Below are 24,946 nucleotides of genomic sequence, written 5' to 3'. Positions count from 1 at the left end.
ACGGAGCGTGCTTGCTGCTTTTTCGGGATCTGCAGTAGTTTCCACAACTAAGTCAAAATGTCTTCCACACATCTGACTTCCCCTTTCCCTCCTGAGCAACCAGTAAACATTCCCCCGTTTTCAGATTCTGTTTTTCATGTCCTCCGGATCCATTTTGCTGTGTTACTGTGTTCTGAGTTTTATAACCAATTTATTGATGTGATTATGATAGGCTATAGGTCAGGTCCTACTGGTCACGTGCATTCAATGCATACCTGTTTCACGTAAAGAGAGCAAGGGTTGAGGCTGAGGGAATAGGGAATGTTTTTGAAAAAAAAATGAGTGATTTTGGTAACAACTTTTCAGTCAGAGAAATTAGTAAGGAATGACGTGCTGTGGTGCCCGTTCGCTGCAGCAGGGAGGAGAGAGATTACCAACGTGCGCCATTCATCTGACGACCTTCAGTCATTTGTGTGTCTTAATTATTTCATCGAACAGTGCACTTAAAGCATCAGACAAACTCAGTGCATATATTTGATTTTATTCAAAAACATAGAGTGTATCTATATTTGGAAAAAAGGGTCAGAATACTTACATAAATCTGTTTTTAATTTTTAATATATTTGCAAAATGTTCTAAAAACCTGTTTTCGCTTTGTCATTATGGGGTATTGTGTGTAGATTGATGAGGCAAAACAAATATTTAATCCATTTTAGAATAAGGCTGTAACGTAACAAAACATGGAAAAAGTGAAGGGGTCAGACTACTTTCCAAATTTGATTTTAAAAAGGTCGGATTGACTAAGTTTGTAGCTGCAACAGATTTTATAATTTCTCACTCTCACATTTCAGTCCATTAGCAACCAAGGATGAGCAACCTTTTTTCTAGCATTACTGACAATGCTAACATATTTTCAGCCGTATCTCATAGTTCCATATAAACGGGTCAGCAACTCTGTTGCTCTGCAACAATACAGCTACTATTAGCTAACATTAGCTTGAACGGGCAAAGAAAGGTACCTAGCTATTTTGGTTTATGGAAGGTTTGTTACACAAATAACAAAGCCATTAGGTAGCTAGAGCCAGACAACAACAGCTGACCTCAACACAGAAGGTAGCTAATGATAGCTATTTCACTTCCAAATGCAAGTCCTACATTTCTCCACAAAACATAGCTAGCTAGCTAACAACATCAGTTCAAAACCAACACCAAACTTTGGGCAAATTGTTACGCTGCTACCGTACAGTGCATGCAATGCAATTGGCTTTTGCAACACTAGCTAGCTCTATAGTCCAAGCTATGGTAAGAGCTAGCCATATTTCACTGTCGGACACAACTCAAACTGTAGCTGAGAAAACAAATGCACATGTAAACAGCATGTTGTGCACTGAAGTGAGCAAATGCATGCCTGCTAGCATCAGGACAAACTCACCAGTTTCAAACATCCAGAAAATATTTGAGAATGCTCTTTCTCCTGTCTTGTTGACATTTTTATCCAAATCGGTTTAGATCAACAGTGCCAAACGAACAATTCTGCCATTAGACAGGCTTGATTGTTTTTACAGCTCTGATCTGGATGGTGGACTAGCCCATGTGTTGGATATTTGGCAACAACTCTGCAGTGCACGCTATTCCAGTGGTGTGGCGCTTGGGGTGGGAGACGGGGCTAATTTCCCCCAAACCCTGATTATACACTGCTCAAAAAAATAAAGGGAACACTTAAACAACACATCCTAGATCTGAATGAATGAAATAATCTTATTAAATACTTTTTTCTTTACATAGTTGAATGTGCTGACAACAAAATCACACAAAAAATATCAATGGAAATCAAATGTATCAACCCATGGAGGTCTGGATTTGGAGTCACCCTCAAAATTAAAGTGGAAAACCACACTACAGGCTGATCCAACTTTGATGTAATGTCCTTAAAACAAGTCAAAATGAGGCTCAGTAGAGTGTGTGGCATCCACGTGCCTGTATGACCTCCCTACAACGCCTGGGCATGCACCTGATGAGGTGGCGGATGGTCTCCTGAGGGATCTCCTCCCAGACCTGGACTAAAGCATCCGCCAACTCCTGGACAGTCTGTGGTGCAACGTGGCGTTGGTTGATGGAGTGAGACATGATGTCCCAGATGTGCTCAATTGGATTCAGGTCTGGGGAACGGGCGGGCCAGTCCATAGCATCAATGCCTTCCTCTTGCAGGAACTGCTGACACACTCCAGCCACATGAGGTCTAGCATTGTCTTGCATTAAGAGGAACCCAGGGCCAACTGCACCAGCATATGGTCTCACAAGGGGTCTGAGGATCTCATCTCGGTACCTAATGGCAGTCAGGCTACCTCTGGCGAGCACATGGAGGGCTGTGCGGCCCCCCAAAGAAATGCCACCCCACACCATGACTGACCCACCGCCAAACCGGTCATGCTGGAGGATGTTGCAGGTAGCAGAACGTTCTCCACGGCGTCTCCAGACTCTGTCACGTCTGTCACATGTGCTCAGTGTGAACCTGCCTTCATCTGTGAAGAGCACAGGGCGCCAGTGGCGAATTTGCCAATCTTGGTGTTCTCTGGCAAATGCCAAACGTCCTGCACGGTGTTGGGCTGTAAGCACAACCCCCACCTGTGGACGTCGGGCCCTCATACCACCCTCATGGAGTCTGTTTCTGACCGTTTGAGCAGACACATGCACATTTGTGGCCTGCTGGAGGTCATTTTGCAGGGCTCTGGCAGTGCTCCTCCTGCTCCTCCTTGCACAAAGGCGGAGGTAGCGGTCCTGCTGCTGAGTTGTTGCCCTCCTACGGCCTCCTCCACGTCTCCTGATGTACTGGCCTGTCTCATGGTAGCGCCTCCATGCTCTGGACACTACGTTGACAGACACAGCAAACCTTCTTGCCACAGCTCGCATTGATGTGCCATCCTGGATGAGCTGCACTACCTGAGCCACTTGTGTGGGTTGTAGACTCCGTCTCATGCTACCACTAGAGTGAAAGCACCGCCAGCATTCAAAAGTGACCAAAATATCAGCCAGGAAGCATAGGAACTGAGAAGTGGTCTGTGTTCACCACCTGCAGAACCACTTCTTTATTGGGGGTGTCTTGCTAATTGCCTATAATTTCCACCTGTTGTCTATTCCATTTGCAAAACAGCATGTTAAATTTATTGTCAATCAGTGTTGCTTCCTAAGTGGACAGTTTGATTTCACAGAAGTGTGATTGACTTGGAGTTACATTGTGTTGTTTAAGTGTTCCCTTTATTTTTTTTGAGCATTGTATAATTGTATAGGATGCATAACTGCAACGCTTTACGCTAGAAACAAGCTGTAAAGGCACAAGAAAGACATGACACTATTGTACATGGGGATATCTTTGTTTAGTTTCTATGGCTGAGTTATATGACCTTCAGGTTGTCGTGGATAATTATCACTATACTTGTTAAAAATCAAAAGTTCTTCCAGAGTTTTTGTCGAATGAAGATAGACTTTATTACACAAAGTAACATAAGCCAAGATGGTCTGCAGAGCACCTGTTTTCCCTGACTCGGAGCTCTCCTTTTATACAGACACAAATGCATAGTCATGTTTATACAACATACATAGTTACTCTTCCTTATGTGAATGATTAACCTCTTTCAATGCCATCTATTGTTTACTCACGAGGGCTACATGCGTTTCTCTAGACGGGGCTTCTGTCCCTTATCTCATTATTGGTGGCATGACTCGCACACTCTCTGCTTTTAAGGAACAGTCACACACTGTATTGACTATATTCACTTTACAGGCATGCATCTGGAGTACAAAGTATCAATCATGTTAATTCTGTTTTACCCTTATCATTTCATAACACATTATAAAACATATCAATTAATACTTAAACATGGTTTAAACATGTCATGTCCATAACCCATTCTCAACCACATACATTTAAGCCTTTCCCAACAGCCATCCTTCCTGGACCTGGTTTTTCCTTGTGACTATGTGCATGTGACTATGTGTGTCAGGTCATAAGCACAAACAAGTGACAACACTAGTTCCATTGTTACTCCTATCTCCACACAGCTACAACGATAAGTTTTATCTACATCACATGTCATTGACATACCCAGACCACCTGCAGGGAGCTAGAGGGAACCATCCATTATCAAAAGCACAGCATTTGCACTAAAGAAATGTCTCTGCTCTGTTTTAACCCTTTAATTGGTTCTTAATCCATAAGCATTTAAGGCATATAGCCGTTTCATTCTACAACATGCATAGTTAATATAATTGGTTTGTTATGTTGTCTTATAGGTGTTTCGTTCTACAACATGCATCATTAATATAGTTGTTTTTTATGTTGTCGGCCCCTAAGTGAGATAGAGTAGTCAACCAAAAATGACCCACAAGGTATACAACCTTTAATTCAATGACAACGATTTTTCCTTTACTTAGCATTCAATGGGAATTGAGTAATATTTTACAATGCAAGACCGTCACAATCAATTGAGCTATTCACTTTCTGAAAACTGCAGACAATTACCTTTGACTATCCATGGTCAATTCTAAACATACTTTAATATTTAGTTCAAAACATATTTGAGCTATTAGAGGGCAACAGTCAGCAGACTGTATATTCCCATTTTAATCTGACATCTAGAATTTGAGCTAGGTAGGCACAGAAAAAACTCTGAAAACTAAATTGCTAAGGACCCTGTTAGAAATCCGGTATATGGTACTCCGTAACGGCTGGACAGCTCATGACGAGAGGTGGGGAGTGTGTTGTGTATCTCCAATCAAGTTGATTTGCGAGTTTTCATCAACGTTGGAGTCATAATGGCTTGGATATGATGGTAGGGAGATTTTAATTTAACAGAAATTCTGAATCCAGATGTGTCTTTTAGACATGTATGATATTGGGATTACTCCGAATATCACATATGGACATTTCCTATGGTCGGATATGGAATCATTCAATATCCTGAGATATGTGACATCCTATTTTCTCTCTTCATGTTGACAAATACTGACTGTATACAATGCATATCTGTGTTTTCTCAGCACATTGAAGACATGAAGCTTCTCTTGGTTGAGGTCCATATATGGATCTTGATATGCTGAAAATAAGGATGATTTCTGATGCAGTTTTCATCAAAGGCTCAATAATTAGACAAATATTAAATCCATATTTTTTATTTTATGCACAAATCATTTTGGGATTCCCTCCAGATATCATACATGGTTTGGCCAGATATTGACTCATTATATATCCTGAGATAGGCCTATGTGGACACCTTACTTTCTCAATATGATGACACATACTGACAGTAGGACTACATAGTATATTTTCTCAGCACATACAATGCATATTCTCTTGACTGAGGTCCACATCAGGATCTTGACATGCTAAATAAGGACCATTTCTGATACTTATTTGAGTTGAGGACATGCTCAACAATTTGACAAATATTACATATTTGAGATTAGCTATCATTGTTGTATTCCCACTGCATAAAGGGCGCACAAACACAAGATAAAAGCTCTAACTGGTAGCCTAGCAACAAGGATCAAGTATTTTCAACTGTAATTGTTTTATTTGGGCGCCACAAATGAGTGTGAAAACATTGTGTGGTCGAACGGACATCTGGAGAAACAAAGTGAGAAGGTGCTCAGAAAATAGCTCAAAGAAGTTAACCGGTGGCTTCAAAGCCTCTCAATGGCCAATACATAGCATCAGCAATCCAGGGTTTATATACATCATTGGTGTAGCTTATGCCTAATTATTTCTCCCTGGTTCTGACTTTACCTCCTGGCTGTGCATTGCTTGTATCATCAATCTGTGTGCGATATCCTAGTAGGCTACTTGGCTGAAATTACCACCATGGTTTATTTTGTCTAAGTGTTCAAATCTAACGCATGGATGTGGAAGATCAAAAATGATGAAAACTACACCTAGACATTTTATACACCACAGTAAGCATACTGTTCATAAAAGTCAACTAAACTTACCCCGATCCATCGTGGAGGCTACTGTATTCATTCTTCAACATTTCTTCAAATAAAAAACATGACAACAAATGTATACGCTACAGTTACTTTCTTTGTCACAGCGTTCAGATAAATAAAAAGCTAGACCACACCTTTTTAAATATCAAAACTCGATCAAAATAAACGTCTCATGTAGACTGTCTTACATCAGAAAGATCCTGCAAAAACCTGTGGATTTTTATTTGGTTTGAAAACTCGATAGAAGATGGTAACAAAGAACTTCCTGTTGATTCTTTTCGGCTTCTTCTGTGTTGTTTAAGAGGTGCCGCCACCTACTGTACATAGTCATCAACACTTCTCTTCAAGTGGGAGAGGCGGTTTAGGGAGTGTCATATATTGCTAGAAAATAACTGTTTCTATTGCCTCAGATATATAGTATGTAAATGAATGGCAACAATGTAGGCTATTTTTGGCATAATCAATATATCATTCATCTTTGTCTGCATGTCCACGTGTGGTTGTATTGTGTTTTTTAAATTGGCAAATAAAATAAAAATCAGAACAAATCTAAGGTATTAATTAGAAACAACAAAAACAGCTTGCAGCCTCTGGCTGGCTGTGGTTTGCTGGAAGGTGGCAGGCCGAATTTGAGATGAGAGAAATTCCTTGCTATTGTCTTTCAAATTAGCTCATGGCTAGATGGCCTGCCAAGGGCTTGTAGCAGTCCTATGAGTGCCGGTTAAGAAACTTCTATTAGATCAAATAAACCTCACGTAGCAAATAAGCCTTTCGTTTTTTGGATGGCCAAATTCAACACTCTCATTGACCTCCATACAAAAACTCCTTGCTTGGTGGGGGAAAAACGAACAAACGCCACCTGCCGGAGGGAGACAGACAGATTTTCTCTCGAGTTGGTCCTTTCTCTTTGGCTCTTCCTCTCTGACAACGTTCTCTTAGAGAGTCCAGATAATGTTATTATTATTTAAAAAATAAACAACTGAAATATCACATTTACACAAATTAGCTTTAAAAAAATTAAAATGATTTGCTTTGTCATTATGGGGTAATGTGTGTAGATTGATGAGGGAAAAAAAAACGATTTAAACATTTTAGAAAAAGGCAGTAACCTAACAAAATGTGGAAAAGGTCAAGGGGTCTGAAATACTTCCTGAAAGGCACTGTAGGTAAATGTGATATTTCCATTTTTTATTTTTAATAACTTTGCAAAACATTCTAAAAACCTGTTTTTGCTTTGTCATTATCGGGTATTGTGTGTAGATTGATGAGGGGAAAATTCTATTTAATCAATTTTAGAATAAGGCTATAACATAAAAATGTGGGACCAGGATGCACCTGAGCTCAATTTTGAGTCTCATTGCAAGGGTCTGAATACTTATGTAAATAAGGTATTCCAGTTTTTTATTTTTTATACATTTGCAAATGTCTAAAAACCAGTTTTCGCTTTGTCATTATGGGGTATTGTGTGTAGATTGCTGAGATTTTGTATTTATTTAATCAATTTTAGAATAAGGCTGTAACGTAACAAAATGTGGGAAAAGTCAATGGGTCTGAATACTTTCCGAAGGCCCTGTATGTAAATAAGGCATCGGTTGTTTATTTGTAATAAATTTGCAAACATTTCTAAACCTATTTTCGCTTCGTCATTATGTGGTATTGTGTGTTTTAGAATAAGGTTGCAACGTAACAAAATGTGGAAAAAGTAAAGGGGTCTGAATACTTTCCGAATGCACTGAATGTATTGTAACAGGCCCGCAATGTGGTTACTTAAGTCCGATTTGGATATATTTGGCTGTTTTTGAAGGATAACATTTAAAAGTAGTCCCCTTTTCAGGTTGAGAAGTGCCTTCTAAATGCTAACTCCCACATAGCTAGCATACAGACATCAGTGGTGGTTTTTAACTGTAATGCAGTTGATTGGTGACGATGAAATTAACATTTGTTGTTGGGGTTGACATCCATACAAGCATTATACTCCGATTTGTACCTCAATATAGGGTGAAATACACACAGACAATAGTCTAAACGTGGGCAAATTTTGCTGGGGGGCAATGAGGAGATTCGGGACTATTCCCCCACGGCCCTTTCTCCCACGCATTTCCATGGCAATTCCATTGTTTTGGTCGAGTTCGATTAACTTCTTTACTGCATCTATGTTCCAAACAGGTTACATGGTGATCAGACTAAGTCAACTGTTTAAAAATGGGAGATGGCTATTACTGTTCACTAGATGTTTACTATTGAACCTTTATTTAGGGATCTGGAACCGGTGCCAGATAGGAGGGAGATGAAAGACGGCACGTTTGTGCTTTCTGGTGTTTTTTCATTGGCCCTAAATGAACAAAGCTCTTTCCACATAGACAGGCATAAGGTTTCTCTCCAGTGTGTGTTCGCTGGTGTCTAGACAGGTTCCCTGATTGACTAAAACTCTTCCCACACTGATCACAGCTATAAAGCCTCTGTCCAGTGTGTATTCGCTGGTGTCTAGTCAGGTTCCCTGATTGACTAAATCTCTTCCCACACTGATCACAGCTATAAGGCCTCTGTCCAGTGTGTGTTCGCTGGTGTGTAATCAGATCTCTTGACTGATTGAAGCTCTTCCCACACTGATCACAGCTGTAAGGTGTCTCTCCAGTGTGTGTTCGCTGGTGTGTAGTCAGGTTGGAAGCTCGAGCAAAGCTTTTCCCACACCGATCACAGCTATAAGGCTTCTCTCCAGTGTGTGTTCGCTGGTGTCTAGTCAGGGACGAAGCTAGAGCAAAGCTCTTCCCACACAAATCACAGCTATAAGGCTTCTCTCCAGTGTGTGTTCGCTGGTGTGTAGTCAGGTCTCCTGACTGAGTGAAGCTCTTCCCACACTGATAACAGACATAAGGTTTCTCTCCAGTGTGTATGCGCCGGTGTATAGTTAGATTTTCTGATAGAGAAAAGCTCTTTCCACACTGATCACAGCTATAAGGCTTCTCTCCAGTGTGTACACGCTTGTGAATGGTTAGGGCTCCTGCATTAACAAAGCTTTTCCCACAATCAAGGCACGGGTAAGGCCTCTCCCCTGTATGAATTCGCAGATGAGATTTTAAGGTGTTAGAAGCAGCGAAACTCTTCCCACACTGTGAACATCTGTATGGATTCTCTCCTGTATGGATTCTTTGGTGTAATTTAAGACCTCCTGGACAGGTGAAACTCTTCCCACACTGAGAGCAGCAGTACGGTTTCTCTCCGGTGTGAATCCGCTGGTGAATAATGAAGCCACTCCGTCTAGTGAAACTCTTCCCACAGTCAGAGCAGCAGTGGTGAGGTTTCTTCCCTATATGTCTCTGCTGGTGTTTCTTGTGTTGTTCTGATATGTAGAGGCTCTTCTTTGCCTCGTCAGCAACATGATGCTGTTGAGGCTCCCCAGATGATAAGACTCTCCCACTGAGAGAACGACGGTTAGGGGTGTCCCCTGTGAAGGAAAGACATTGAATAAATAGGTTTTACAATTATGGGTCCATAAACAAATATTACCATCAATATAAACTGCCAAAATAAAGGAAATTGTTGAGTAAATGAGGGTTCTGGCAGCACTTATGGTGTTGTGGTGATTTTTCCTGCCATGGTTTATGTCCACTCAACCCCTTAGAGGGCATGGTAAACGCCAATAAATACAGAGCCATTCTGAGTGTTCACCTTCAACCTATGGTTGATGACAATGCCCCGATCCACAGGGCACGAGTGCACACTTACACGCTGAAATAGCTGCTACATACACCTTCAGGGTGGGGAATGAACGGCCCTGCTCAAAAAAGCTCCTGCAGGAAAATTAAAATGTCCACCAGAGAGCTCTGAAAATAAACGACTCCTTAATTTCGGCACCAAAGCCCAAGCGCTCGCCACTTATATCCATACAATGCTCTCGTAGAGCGTGACCTTGAGGACTGTATAGTAACAACAACGTTCGGGGGTAAAGGTCAACCCCTCGCCATCAGATTGGAGCTTTCACGGAAGAAGCCCAGAGACTCCACATTTCTGGCCGTGGGTGCCAGACCTGACCGTGCGCCTGGGACAAGTCCCTGCGCAACGGGAGTTGCCACAGGAGAAAACGGGAGAAAACGCCTGAGCACTATGTACACCGTTAACAGCTCCAGGTAATTGATGCGCAGAGCGCTCTGCGACACTGTCCACAACACCCAAATTGAGCTGCCCTTGTAAAATGCACCCCACCCCTGGGGGGACTTGTTGTCATGATCACCTTGTGGGATACAACTTGACCCATAGGCGTTCCCCAGCGACAACAGCCGCGGGTCCCTTCACTGAGCCAGGAACTGTAGGTATGACGGGGCACCCGGAGTGACTGGTTGAAGTGGCGCGATGCATTCAAGCGAGTGCCTAATACCCCCCACTGGAGAAGTTGCATCAGCAACAGCCTGAGGGGAACCACCGCTATCTTAGAAGCCATCATCCCTAACAGGGGTAGGCACTGGTGACCTAGCCGAGGGGACATAAACGCGATGGCGGCGCAAAACGTTGGGGACGCACAAGGAATTGTAGCCTAAACCGTTTGCATAATCCAGGGTGAAATCGGCCGTAGCACGAATCTCATCTAGGAGCTCTGTGTGGGGCTCCCCGGCAGCCAGAGCTGTGAACAAGTCAGCCAATAGCTCAGTCTGGTAAATATGCAGCATTGTGACCATGTTCAGGGACTGGGCAGCCACCCCCTGACCCTGGTACACCTTGTCAAGCTGCGCCCCTGAATAACAACAAACTTATTAGGGAGGGATGAGTTGGAATTAGCCATCCCTTTGTTAGCCAACGAGGCTAGGTAGACAGCTAGCTTCCCATCCAACGGAGGCATTGCAACAAGCCCCGCCCCCTCCATACCCATGAAGTGCGAATACCCATGCAGCATAAGCTTGGCTGAATGCAGCTGAGTCTGAGGGGTATACTACGAAGCAGGTTTGAGGTTCTGGTGATGCAATGCAATGCACTTCCACGTTGTCTCCATACTGCTGTACTGTTTGTTGCTACTTGGCCTACCTGACAAACTTTTTCGCTTTTGACTCTTAATAACTATTTAATCAAACTTTGTATTTAACAAGTTTCCCAAGGTCTTAGTTTTGTCCTCACACAACTTTTTTTATCTGGACATAGATCTGCAGGACCTCCTCCGACTCCCCAAAAAAGCGAAGTAACATTATGCCTTCTTATTGCAGTCGCTGTACTCTTAATATACAGGAGAACTATCGCCTTATGGTGAGGATAGCCAAGTTGCAAGCGCGGCTTCAGACGCAATCGTTAGGGAAGGGCAATTTAAGTGTAGGAAAGGATGATACACCATCTATGCCACCAGTAAATACAGGTAGTAGTGTCAATCCCCCTGCACAGTCCCCGCAGACAGACAATTTTCTCCAGGCTTCTGGAAATAAAGGCTTTCGGCATGCTAAACCGATAGAAACTGTCAACCGGTTTTCCCCACTAAACAATGAGTCGGAGTCAGAGCCCAAGCCCTCTCAGGTCTCTCCTCCACCCGTTACGGGGTCTGAGCCACCGAAGCCTCTCACCATTAGCTTGGACAAATTGAAAACCTGAGTCATTGACGACTCCATTACCCACAATATCAGACTTAAAAAGAATCATCCAGTGATCATACATTGTTCACCAGGGGGCAGGGCAACCAACGTAAAGGCTAATCTGAAGATGGCGCAGGCCGAGGCTAGAAATGGTGAGTGTAGATGGTATAGGGGTATTGGCCCCCTCCCAGAACCGGCCAGAGACACCACGTCGTCATCCGAACGGGAGCCCTGTATGATGCCGAAAGAGAACGCGATATCAGCTGGCTCTATATCACCATGTGGGAGGCTAGCTCCATCTGATCCCACCATGAGCCCAGATCCACCCCTGCATCCCGCAACTCAGACTCCGCCGAGATACAGGCACCCAGGGGAGGAAAATCACATTCGGAACCACCAAGCCTTCTATGGAAGGCGACACGTTTCTCTAGAGTGCTTAAACGCAACTGGCGACAGTGGTCACACGAGCCGGATCGATCCAGGCCAGCCTGAGCATCCACCCAGCAGACACATACAAGACTAAACTCGTGAGTATTATTCAGAGACATGGTGAAACCGCATGATTGGGGGCAAGGTTGTGAACTCAAATCTGGCTTACAGCCTTCAGCGACTCGTTCGTCCTAGCCATCTTCCTTACAACCAGTTAGCCACGCTAAAAAGGCAGAAGAATAACTAGCAAACATTTGGGTAGGAAACTTCACAAAACTAGCTACAAACTTAACACACAACTTCCTGAACGATGAGCATGCCCTAGTTAGTGGGACAGTTAAGTTGGAATAAAGCCTGATAAATTGTGTTCCAATGTTTGTTTAGAAGAAATGTGTGAAATTGTTCTGCTCAGCTTGAGGTGAAGAGCGGAAAAAATTGAAGGAATGACTCCGTGCCTTGATAGGCGGGGCTTCCGGTGAAGAATGGTGTATATTGGCCTTGTCAGGCGTGATTCTAATGTTCTTCATTAGAGGGCGCTAGCGCTCGAACTGCCCACAGCTGTGTTGGACCGAGTTTCCTGACTGAAAGGGAATGACGTAAACCATATGCCATGGCCGTCTCAGTCACCAGATCTCAACCTAACGGAACACTTATGAGAGATTATGGAGCGGCGCCTGAGACAGCGTTTTCCACCACCATTAACAAAACACCAAATGATTGAATTTCTCGTGGAAGAATGGTGTCGCATCCCTCCAATACAGTTAGACACTTGTAAAATCTATACCAAGGCGCATTTAAGGTGTTCTGCTCTATTAAGGCACTATGTTGGTGTTTCCTTTATTTTGGCAGTTACCTGTATATACAGTGCGGGAAAAAAGTATTTGATCCCCTGCAGATTTTGTACGTTTGCCCACTGACAAAGACATGAGCAGTCTATAATTTTAATGGTAGGTTTATTTGAACAGTGAGAGACAGAATAACAACAACAAAATCCATAAAAACGCATGTCAAAAATGTTATAAATTGATTTTCATTTTAATGAGGGAAATAAGTATTTGACCCCTCTGCAAAACATGACTTAGTACTTGGTGGCAAAACCCTTGTTGGCAATCACAGAGGTCAGATGTTTCTTGTAGTTGGCCACCAGGTTTGCACACATCTCAGGAGGGATTTTGTTCCACTCCTCTTTGCAGATCTTCTCCAAGTCATTAAGGTTTCAAGGCTGACGTTTGGCAACTCGAACATTCAGCTCCCTCCACAGATTTTCTATGGGATTAAGGTCTGGAGACTGGCTAGGCCACTCCAGGACCTTAATGTGCTTCTTCTTGAGCCACTCCTTTGTTGCCTTGGCCGTGTGTTTTGGGTCATTGTCATGCTGGAATACCCATCCACGACCCATTTTCAATGCCCTGGCTGAGGGAAGGAGGTTCTCACCCAAGATTTGACGGTACATGGCCCCGTCCATCGTCCCTTTGATGCGGTGAAGTTGTCCTGTCCCTTTAGCAGAAAAACTCCCCCAAAGCATAATGTTTCCACCTCCATGTTTGACGGTGGGGATGGTGTTCTTGGGGTCATAGGCAGCATTCCTCCTCCGCCAAACACAGCGAGTTGAGTTGATGCCAAAGAGCTCCATTTTGGTCTCATCTGACCACAACACTTTCACCCAGTTCTCCTCTGAATCATTCAGATGTTCATTGGCAAACTTTAGACGGCCCTGTATATGTGCTTTCTTGAGCAGGGGGACCTTGTGGGCGCTGCAGGATTTCAGTCCTTCACGACGTAGTGTGTTTCCAATTGTTTTCTTGGTGACTATGGTCCCAGCTGCCTTGAGATCATTGACAAGATCCTCCTGTGTAGTTCTGGGCTGATTCCTCACCGTTCTCATGATCATTGCAACTCCACGAGGTGAGATCTTGCATGGAGCCCCAGGCCGAGGGAGATTTACAGTTATTTTGTGTTTCTTCCATTTGCGAATAGTCGCACCAACTGTTGTCACCTTCTCACCAAGCTGCTTGGCGATGGTCTTGTAGCCCATTCCAGCCTTGTGTAGGTCTACAATCTTGTCCCTTACATCCTTGGAGAGCTCTTTGGTCTTGGCCATGGTGGAGAGTTTGGAATCTGATTGATTGATTCTGTGGACAGGTGTCTTTTATACAGGTAACAAGCTGAGATTAGGAGCACTCCCTTTAAGAGTGTGCTCCTAATCTCAGCTTGTTACCTGTATAAAAGACACCTGGGAGCCAGAAATCTTTCTGATTGAGAGGGGGTGAAATACTTATTTCCCTCATTAAAATGCAAATGAATTTATAACATTTTTGACATGCGGTTGTCTGGATTTTTTTGTTGTTATTCTGTCTCTCACTGTTCAAATAAACCTACCATTAAAATTATAGACTGATAATTTCTTTGTCAGTGGGCAAACGTACAAAATCAGCATGGGATCAAATACTTTTTTCCTTCACTGTATATTGTTTATCAATCAGTTAACAGTTAGAGAAGCAGATTGTAGTCTAATCCACACACAACATTGTTCTTACTTTTTTTTTTTTTTTGAAGCCATTTTAATATTTACAGATATAAATCCTGGAAGATTTTTTTTTCAAAACACCACCACAAGCACCTACAACCACCCACCACCCCAACAATATAATTTCACAGGAATTGAATTTTCTAGATAGCAATACCTTTTTAGACCATTTCCACAAATGTGTCCCTTTGTCTCAAGCAATCTTTGAGTGTGATATCTTTGAACAAAAGTATTTCCTTATCTATCCCCAATCCTGCCGATGTCTCAAGTTTCCAAATGCACACAATACTAGGGTTGTGTGGTAGTCAACAGGTAAATGTGTAAAGACAAGCAAATGGAAAGCATAAAATGCTTGTTTTTTCCCCCAACAGCTATCATCATCCAGGCCTAAGGCAGAAGTCTGTGTGTTCTTCAAATTACAGACTGGGACAGTGGTTCTGACAAGTCATTAGAATTTATTCTGACAAGCTAAAAGGGAATAAATTACACTTTTATAGGATGTCCAGCTGTAAAATAGCTAATGCTGGGTCAGGGAGAATAATGTGGGGGAAGGGGGACAAACAGCCCCTGGGGTGCATCTGTTGTGACTAAAGGCTGACAGAAATCCAAATGGTTATTGCATTACAAGACTCAAACGTATATAGAAAATAAACCCTCCAACACTTTCTTTGCAATAAAAAAAAACGAAAATGAGGAAACGGTTGCTACTCTAAGCAGCAGCAATATGTAGTTGCAGAGAGAAAGTCCCAGAGTATTTTACAACAGGATCTGCTTCCCCGTAGGAAGAAGCAACAAAAACACCCTTTCCCCAAAATGATCAATTCAATACAGGGAAAGACAACTCTATAAAACTGAAAAAAAGTTCTGATTTCTTTTGAAAGTATATATATATATACATATACACACACACAGTGGGGGAAAAAAGTATTTAGTCAGCCACCAATTGTGGAAGTTCTCCCACTTAAAAAGATGAGAGGCCTGTATTTTTCATCATAGGTACACGTCAACTATGACAGACAAAATTAGAAAAAAAAATCCAGAAAATCACATTGTAGGATTTTTTATGAATTTATTTGCAAATTATGGTGGAAAATACGTATTTGGTCACCTACAAATAAGCAAAATTTCTGGCTCTCACAGACCTGTAACTTCTTCTTTAAGAGGCTCCTCTGTCCTCCACTCGTTACCTGTATTAATGGCACCTGTTTGAACTTGTTATCAGTATAAAAGACACCTGTCCACAACCTCAAACAGTCACACTCCAAACTCCACTATGGCCAAGACCAAAGAGCTGTCAAAGGACACCAGAAACAAAATTGTAGACCTGCACCAGGCTGGGAAGACTGAATCTGCAATAGGTAAGCAGCTTGGTTTGAAGAAATCAACTGTGGGAGCAATTATTAGGAAATGGAAGACATACAAGACCACTGATAATCTCCCTCGATCTGGGGCTCCACGCAAGATCTCACCCCGTGGGGTCAAAATGATCACAAGAACGGTGAGCAAAAATCCCAGAACCACACGGGGGACCTAGTGAATGACCTGCAGAGAGCTGGGACCAAAGTAACAAAGCCTACCATCAGTAACACACTACGCCGCCAGGGACTCAAATCCTGCAGTGCCAGACGTCTCCCCCTGCTTAAGCCAGTACATGTCCAGCCCGTCTGAAGTTTGCTAGAGTGCATTTGGATGATCCAGAAGAGGATTGGGAGAATGTCATATGGTCAGATGAAACCAAAATATAACTTTTTGGTAAAAACTCAACTCGTCGTGTTTGGAGGACAAAGAATGCTGAGTTGCATCCAAAGAACACCATACCTACTGTGGAGCATGGGGTGGAAACATCATGCTTTGGGGCTGTTTTTCTGCAAAGGGACCAGGACGACTGATCCGTGTAAAGGAAAGAATGAATGGGGCCATGTATCGTGAGATTTTGAGTGAAAACCTCCTTCCATCAGCAAGGGCATTGAAGATGAAACGTGGCTCGGTCTTTCAGCATGACAATGATCCCAAACACACCGCCCGGGCAACGAAGGAGTGGCTTCGTAAGAAGCATTTCAAGGTCCTGGAGTGGCCTAGCCAGTCTCCAGATCTCAACCCCATAGAAAATCTTTGGAGAGAGTTGAAAGTCTGTGTTGCCCAGCGACAGCCCCAAAACATCTCTGCTCTAGAGGAGATCTGCATGGAGGAATGGGCCAAAATACAAGCAACAGTGTGTGAAAACCTTGTGAAGACTTACAGAAAACATTTGACCTGTGTCATTGCCAACAAAGGCTATATAACAAAGTATTGAGAAACTTTTGTTATTGACCAAATACTTATTTATTTTCCACCATAATTTGCAAATAAATTCATTAAAAATCCTACAATGTGATTTTCTGGATTTTTTTTTCTCTTTTTGTCTGTCATAGTTGACGTGTACCTATGATGAAAATTACAGGCCTCTCATCTTTTTAAGTGGGAGAACTTGCACAATTGGTGGCTGACTAAATCCTTTTTTCCCCCACTGTATATACACTGCTCAAAAAAATAAAGGGAACACTTAAACAACACAATGTAACTCCAAGTCAATCACACTTCTGTGAAATCAAACTGTTCACTTAGGAAGCAACACTGATTGACAATAAATTTCACATGCTGTTGTGCAAATGGAATAGACAACAGGTGGAAATTATAGGCAATTAGCAAGACACCCCCAATAAAGGACTGGTTTTGCAGGTGGTGACCACAGACCACTTCTCAGTTCCTATGCTTCCTGGCTGATGTTTTGGTCACTTTTGAATGCTGGCGGTGCTTTCACTCTAGTGGTAGCATGAGACGGAGTCTACAACCCACACAAGTGGCTCAGGTAGTGCAGCTCACCCAGGATGGCACATCAATGCGAGCTGTGGGAAGAAGGTTTGCTGTGTCTGTCAGCGTAGTGTCCAGAGCATGGAGGCGCTACCAGGAGACAGGCCAGTACATCAGGAGACGTGGAGGAGGCCGTAGGAGGGAAACAACCCAGCAGCAGGACTGCTACCTCCGCTTTTGTGCAAGGAGGAGGAGGAGGAGCACTGCCAGAGCCCTGCAAAATGACCTCCAGCAGGCCACAAATGTGGATGTGTCTGCTCAAAACGGTCAGAAACAGACTCCATGAGGGCCCGACGTCCACAGGTGGGGGTTGTGCTTACAAGCCCAACACCGTGCAGGACGTTTGGCATTTGCCAGAGAACACCAAGATTGGCAAATTCGCCACTGGCGCCCTGTGCTCTTCACAGATGAAAGCAGGTTCACACTGAGCACGTGACAGACGTGACAGAGTCTGGAGACGCCGTAGAGAACGTTCTGCTGCCTGCAACATCCTCCAGCATGACCGGTTTGGCGGTGGGTCAGTCATGGTGTGGGGTGGCATTTCTTTGGGGGGGCCGCACAGCCCTCCATGTGCTCGCCAGAGGTAGCCTGACTGCCATTAGGTACCGAGATGAGATCCTCAGACCCCTTGTGAGACCATATGCTGGTGCGGTTGGCCCTGGGTTCCTCCTAATGCAAGAAAATGCTAGACCTCATGTGGCTGGAGTGTGTCAGCAGTTCCTGCAAGAAGAAGGCGTTGATGCTATGGACTGGCCCGCCCGTTCCCCAGACCTGAATCCAATTGAGCTCATCTGGGATATTATGTCTCGCTCCATCCACCAACGCCACGTTGCACCACAGACTGTCCAGGAGTTGGCGGGTTCTTTAGTCCAGGTCTGGGAGGAGATCCTTCAGGAGACCATCCGCCACCTCATCAGGAGCATGCCCAGGCGTTGTAGGGAGGTCATACAGGCACGTGGAGGCCACACACACTACTGAGCCTCATTTTTACTTGTTTTAAGGACATTACATCAAAGTTGGATGAGCCTGTAGTGTGGTTTTCCACTTTAATTTTGAGGGTGACTCCAAATCCAGACCTCCATGGGTTGATACATTTGATTTCCATTGATAATGTTTGTGTGATTTTGTTGTCAGCACATTCAACTATGTAAAGAAAAAAGTATTTCATAACATTATTTCATTCATTCAGATCTAGGATGTGTTATTTTAGTGTTCCCTTTATTTTTTTGAGCAGTGTATAACTGGAAGGGCGGGTGGAGTGAGCACGTTTGTCGGTCTCAAAAACAGAACATTGAGGCCATTAATTTAATTGATGCATAATTTTTCTAAGCAATTTACAAACAGGTTTAGTCAAGTCGTGCCTAATTTATAATGAATATGCTTTTGTGGAGTTCATCTTTTTTATTCATTGTTCAAGACTTCAGAATACCAAGTACAATATTAATGCAGCGTTCTAAAGAGAAACCTAGTGTTTTCATCTTCACATTAGAAGCTCTTCTAGCACATATCAGCAGGCAGAATCTTAATTACCTTTTTGATGAAAACAAAATAAATCCAATGTTAGCTTAGTAAATACCCAGGATTCATTCATAAAGGACACTGTTTCAGTTTACATCTTTAATTTTGCTTGAGAATGAGGGGAAAAAAGTTGAATAAGGAAGAGATAATGGTTGTTTCAAATGTTCAATCTGACTGACGTGTCTGGGTCGTCATGCCACGCTCGGTGACAGAGGGAATGGGGGCCAAGCTGCTCTGACAGGCAGCCATGAGGTGAGGGAGGCACCCAAACAGCAGCTCTCAGAGGGAGAAAGTATCAAGGGAAAAGTGCACAATTACATCCGCAGTGAGCCAACCATTTCTTAGTTTTCCGTTTTAAAGAAACACAAAACATCTTCAGGGACAGGACAAAGGATACAGCTTCGGAAAATTCCATACCAAGCCTGCTTCCTGTGTGGATATAGTATATACATACCAATATATAGATATATGCAGAGCATGTTATCTATATAGAGCGATTACATACAGTGGGGAAAAAAAGTATTTAGTCAGCCACCAATTGTGCAAGTTCTCCCACTTAAAAAGATGAGAGAGGCCTGTAATTTTCATCGTAGGTAAACGTCAACTATGACAGACAAATTGAGAAAAAATTCACATTGTAGGATTTTTTATGAATTTATTTGCAAATTATGGTGGAAAATAAGTATTTGGTCACCTACAAACAAGCAAGATTTCTGGCTCTCACAGACCTGTAACTTCTTCTTTAAGAGGCTCCTCTGTCCTCCACTTGTTACCTGTATTAATGGCACCTGTTTGAACTTGTTATCAGTATAAAAGACACCTGTCCACAACCTCAAACAGTCACACTCCAAACTCCACAATGGCCAAGACCAAAGAGCTGTCAAAGGACACCAGAAACAAAATTGTAGACCTGCACCAGGCTGGGAAGACTGAATCTGCAATAGGTAAGCAGCTTGGTTTGAAGAAATCAACTGTGGGAGCAATTATTAGGAAATGGAAGACATACAAAACCACTGATAATCTCCCTCGATCTGGGGCTCCACGCAAGATCTCACCCCGTGGGGTCAAAATGATCACAAGAACGGTGAGCAAAAATCCCAGAACCACACGGGGGGACCTAGTGAATGACCTGCAGAGAGCTGGGACCAAAGTAACAAAGCCTACCATCAGTAACGCACTACGCCGCCAGGGTCTCAAATCCTGCAGTGCCAGACGTGTCCCCCTGCTTAAGCCAGTACATGTCCAGGCCCGTCTGAAGTTTGCTGGAGTGCATTTGGATGATCCAGAAGAGGATTGGGAGAATGTCATATGGTCAGATGAAACCAAAATAGAACTTTTTGGTAAAAACTCAACTTGTCGTGTTTGGAAGACAAAGAATGTTGAGTTGCATCCAAAGAACACCATACCTACTGTGAAGCATGGGGGTGGAAACATCATGCTTTGGGGCTGTTTTTCTGCAAAGGGACCAGGACGACTGATCCGTGTAAAGGAAAGAATGAATGGGGCCATGTATCGTGAGATTTTGAGTGAAAACCTCCTTCCATCAGCAAGGGCATTGAAGATGAAACGTGGCTGGGTCTTTTAGCATGACAATGATCCCAAACACACCGCCCGGGCAACGAAGGAGTGGCTTCGTAAGAAGCATTTCAAGGTCCTGGAGTGGCCTAGCCAGTCTCCAGATCTCAACCCCATAGAAAATCTTTGGAGGGAGTTGAAAGTCCGTGTTGCCCAGTGACAGCCCCAAAACATCACTGCTCTAGAGGAGATCTGCATGGTGTGTGAAAACCTTGTGAAGACTTACAGAAAACGTTTGACCTGTGTCATTGCCAACGAAGGGTATATAACAAAGTATTGAGAAACTTTTGTTATTGACCAAATACTTATTTTCCACCATAATTTGCAAATATATTCATAAAAAATCCTACAATGTGATTTTCTGGAATTTTTTTCTCATTTTGTCTGTCATAGTTGACGTGTACCAATGATGAAAATTACAGGCCTCTCTCATCTTTTTAAGTGGGAGAACTTGCACAATTGGTGGCTGACTAAATACTTTTTTTCCCCACTGTATATAGTATATGGAAGGAAAGTTATTTAACAGGAAAAAAGGGTTGCCCACAATGCCTGGCAGGTTCTGGTGAATTTGATCCTGGATGCCGGGGTGTGATTGGAAGGCAAATCCTGCTACGGCCACTCTGCTCTGCTTCATTTCATTGTCTTACTGCTCAGAAACCTGTGGGGGTTTGTGCCGGTTGCCCCTGTCCCCGTGCTTTCTGCTTTAGCATCGTCCAGTCAAACGTGTAGTCGTACTGGTGGTTCAAGGTCCTGAAGAGAATGCGGAACAGCTGACGCAGGTACATGTAGTCAGGCGCCTCCTCGAACCGCAGCCCACGGCAGTAGTTCAGGTACATGGCGAACTCTCGCTAATCTTCTCGTACTTCTGTTTCTTTGTGGCAGCCTTTAGTCGTGTGTGCTGTCGTGTCCTGTTGTCCCGGTATTTTTTGGCCAGACCAAAGTCGATGAGGAACAACTTGTTACAGTGACGGCCAATACCCATTAAAAAGTTGTCTGGCTTGATATCTCTGTCAATGAAGGTCTTTTGTATGCACATACTCGATTCTGCTGATCATCTGGTCTGCGAGCATTAGTACAGTTTTCATTGTGAACCTGCGCGAGCAGAAGTTGAAGAGGTCTTCCAGACTGGGTCCCAGCAGGTCCATCACTAGGACATTGTAGTCCTTTTCTTGGCCTTACCACCGTATGTGTGGGATTCCAACTCCTCCTTGTAATATTTTGTACAGCTTGCTTTCATATAACAACTGTGGGTGTCTGGCTTTCTGAGATTCCAATTTTACAGCTACCTCCTCTCCATTTGTGATGTTGATCGCCAGGTATATGTCACCAAATGATCCAGATCCAATTTTTCTGACAAGTTTGTATTTTCCACCGACAATGAATTCGGCTTTTGAGCCGCTGCTGCTTGCCATATCCTCAAAATCACGAGCAACCCCAATCAGTTTAAAATAGTATCCTCTGGGACTACTCCGTCGGTTCCCCTACTTGGCCAGCTCGTTATCAGAACATTAACGTGAACATACAGTCCTGGTTGGTCGTGTGCTATGTACTTGAAACAATGTAATGTTAGCGAGCTAGAACAGACTTTGTTTCTTTTCATGCGTTATTCACTAGCTAGCTAGTTAAATAATATTGACAAAAATAAACCCAACATATCACGAAAATTGCCAAATAATTCGTCTGAAAACACTTCTAATGTGCCTTGTTTATCCGTCGCCCAGTGCCTCGTCGCTAGCCAGCTAGCGTCGAGGTATCGAAATGACACCAGTGGTCCTGCGAAGCCCCGTTCGATAATCTGTTTGAACCACCTCCGCGAGAGGGGCAATGTTGTTCTTGTTTGTCAAATTTCCGATGAAAGTTATTTTTTTAAATGTGATTCTCCTTTGTTCGTATTATCAACATTGTTCTTACTTGATGAAATCAAATCTCCATCTTCTCCCTCCTCCTCGTGTCGTCCTCTCACAGTTCCAGTCTGCCCTGGTGTTTTCCTGCAGTCGACCAGTAGCACAGACACCCTCTTCAGATCCAGCAGTAAGGCGCTACCGGGAGAGTTGCGACCCGGGAACTCCCGGCGGTTGGAGGGGGATGGGCTAGCTCTGTCCTGGTGACCGCAGGAAGTATTATACATAGAATATCATTAGAAGAAACGTTTGATTACTTTAGTGTTTAGTCTAAATCTCTGGACAACATTGTTCCAAAAAATGCAATTGAGAAAAACTAATGGCACTTACTATAGAAGTTTGTAGTATTGACTGTCCCATAAGACATTTTCCCACTATAGCCTAGTTTACCATTGTGCACCGTGGTGCGTACTATGGTAGGCCTACAAATAAATGTATGTGTACTATAATAACTTTGGAAATAATGGCATGTTTTTATCTATATTACTGTAGGGGAGAGTGGGGTATGTTGAGCCAGCCTTGTTTCTGGGAAACCATACACAAAATTAATAATTTCACAAAATATTTAGGAAGCGGTCATCATTTCATGGAGTCTGTGAAGGAAGAAACCACATTAAAAAAGTGGTAAGCAAGTTAGGTCCAAAAAACAGATTTTCACAACTGAATTTGTATTAGAGGTTTTATGGTGCTTGTATCTTAACTAAAGTCGATACTTTTAAGATTGTTCTATACATTAGTTGGGGTCTCTATAAGCTTCAATATGAGGTCCTAAACCTAGCTTGAAAGTGCATCCTTGTAGCTGTGTGGGCTAATATATTACAAATGTTTGCCTTGGGTAAGTTGAGCCAATGGCAAGTTGAGCAAATTGAACTGTTTTCTTCCCAGGCGTAGTAACGCAAGGCATTATTGCTGGAATATGAGGTAATAACATGGACTAGTTTGGATTCTTTACAAAAAAATGTATTTAACCTTTATTAAACTAGGCAAGTCAGTTAAGAACAAATTCTTATTTACAACGACGGCCTACCCCGGCCAAACCCTCCCCTAACCCGGATGACACTGGGCCAATTGTGCGCCGCCCTATAGGTCTCCCGATCACAGCTGGTTGTGATATAGCCTGGTATCTTTTGTCTAGCTGAAGTGGTGTAAAATACTTAAAGTGCCACTCCTGTCTCCCTTTCACCTCATTTAACACCTGACTTAACAAAAGGCACATCTCAATAGGTGGTCCAGGTAGCACAAGTGGGGTGGGTGGCTTTCCTCTTTTGTTCTCTATTGCTCCTCTATTGTTCCTCAAGCAAGGGGGAGGCCGATGACATCAGTAAAGTGTGTACTTTACAGTATTTATACTTGGGATACTGCTTTTCAACAATAACATTTAAAAAACAAAATCGCTGGAGGACTACTTTAAAGTAGGGGTGAGTGGGGTAAGTTTAGCAATCTTTTACATTCAGCATCCCTACTTAAGGGAAATATAGTATTCTCTCTACATTTTCCAGGAATTTTTACGATATAGCCAATTTTGACTTTGGCAACTAGTGATAACCATAAAATCATGACCTCTTCCTACACATTTGGTCACAATTCATTTTGTGCATGGTTTCCTATAAACAAGTGGTTGCTCAACTTTACATTTTTGACAATTTCTAAAGAAAATAATGTACTTTTTACTCCATACATTTTCCATGACTCCCAAAAGCACTTGTTAAATTTCGAATGATTAGCAGCACAGGAAAATAGCCCAATTCACACACTTATCAAGAGAACATCCCTGGTCATCCCTGCCTTTGATCTGGCGGACTCACTAAACACAAATGCTTTGTAAGTAAATTATGTCTGAGTGTTGGAGTGTGCCCCTGGCTATCAGTAAATTAAATAAAAAAGGATATCGTACCATCTGGTTTGCTTAATATATGTGGAATGTATCGTAATGTAAGTATATTTATCCAATTACATTTACTTTTGATACTTAAGTATATTTAAAACCAAATACTTTTACTCAAGTAGTATTTTACTGGGTGACTTTCACTTTTACTCGAGTCATTTGTAATAAGATATCTTTACTCAAGTATGACATTTGAGTATTTTCCACCACTGTCTAGCTGTTCAAATGGAACGCATGGATGTGGACGATCAAACATGAAAACTAGGCCTAGCCATTTTGTACACCACACTGACCACAGTAGGCCTATATTGTTAACAGAAGGCAACCAAACTTACCCGATCCAATGTGGAAGCTATTCTATCTTCAACGTTTCTTTCCATGACAAGAAATGTGTACGCTATAGTTACGTTGTTCGTCACAGCGTTCAGATAATTATTATGGAGTTGCCGGAGACAATTCCAGAGTCTCAAGTCTATACTGAAACAGCTAGACCAGAGCAATCAAACGTCTATTTAAATATCACAACTTGATTCAAATTGTGACAAACGTCTCATGTAGGCTAATCTTACTTCAGTAAGATCCTGGGTAAGATTTTACCTGATCTATAAAAGTCAAGTAAAGAAAACATTCAACAACACCCTATTCACCAAGAATCCTGTTCTCTGTTATCGTCTACCTGACAGACACTTGGAACAGAGTTCTCTTCGAGAGTCCAGCCACAGACTGAACCATGAGAAAGATATTTCACTGG

The 24,946-nt window shown here is 42.8% G+C and overlaps 1 protein-coding gene and 1 pseudogene across 2 annotated transcripts in view; both read right to left on the bottom strand.

Moving 5' to 3' along the window:
• Window positions 1-7,644: 7,644 nt before the first annotated feature.
• The window catches only part of LOC123491240 (zinc finger protein 883-like), a 34,869-nt gene continuing 17,567 nt past the window's right edge, over window positions 7,645-24,946 (bottom strand). The window contains exons 1-3 of one of the 2 annotated variants that reach the window (XM_045221451.1): window positions 24,531-24,843; window positions 22,321-22,510; window positions 7,645-9,406 (exon numbers count right to left, since the gene is read on the bottom strand). In XM_045221451.1, the coding sequence (XP_045077386.1) occupies window positions 8,214-9,406; window positions 22,321-22,510; window positions 24,531-24,575 (1,428 nt within the window). In that variant the 5' untranslated portion in view covers window positions 24,576-24,843 and the 3' untranslated portion in view covers window positions 7,645-8,213. Of the gene's footprint in view, window positions 9,407-22,320; window positions 22,511-24,530; window positions 24,844-24,946 lie in introns of those variants that run through there. The other variant, XM_045221452.1, reaches the window with a different exon arrangement.
• On the bottom strand, window positions 21,104-22,021 carry LOC123491242 (annotated as a pseudogene).

Source organism: Coregonus clupeaformis, chromosome 7, assembly GCF_020615455.1.
Source record: "Coregonus clupeaformis isolate EN_2021a chromosome 7, ASM2061545v1, whole genome shotgun sequence".
Classification (NCBI taxonomy): Eukaryota; Metazoa; Chordata; class Actinopteri; order Salmoniformes; family Salmonidae; genus Coregonus; species Coregonus clupeaformis.
The sequence above is the reverse complement of the archived record's forward strand: the minus strand, read 5'-3'. Positions and strand labels throughout refer to the sequence as shown.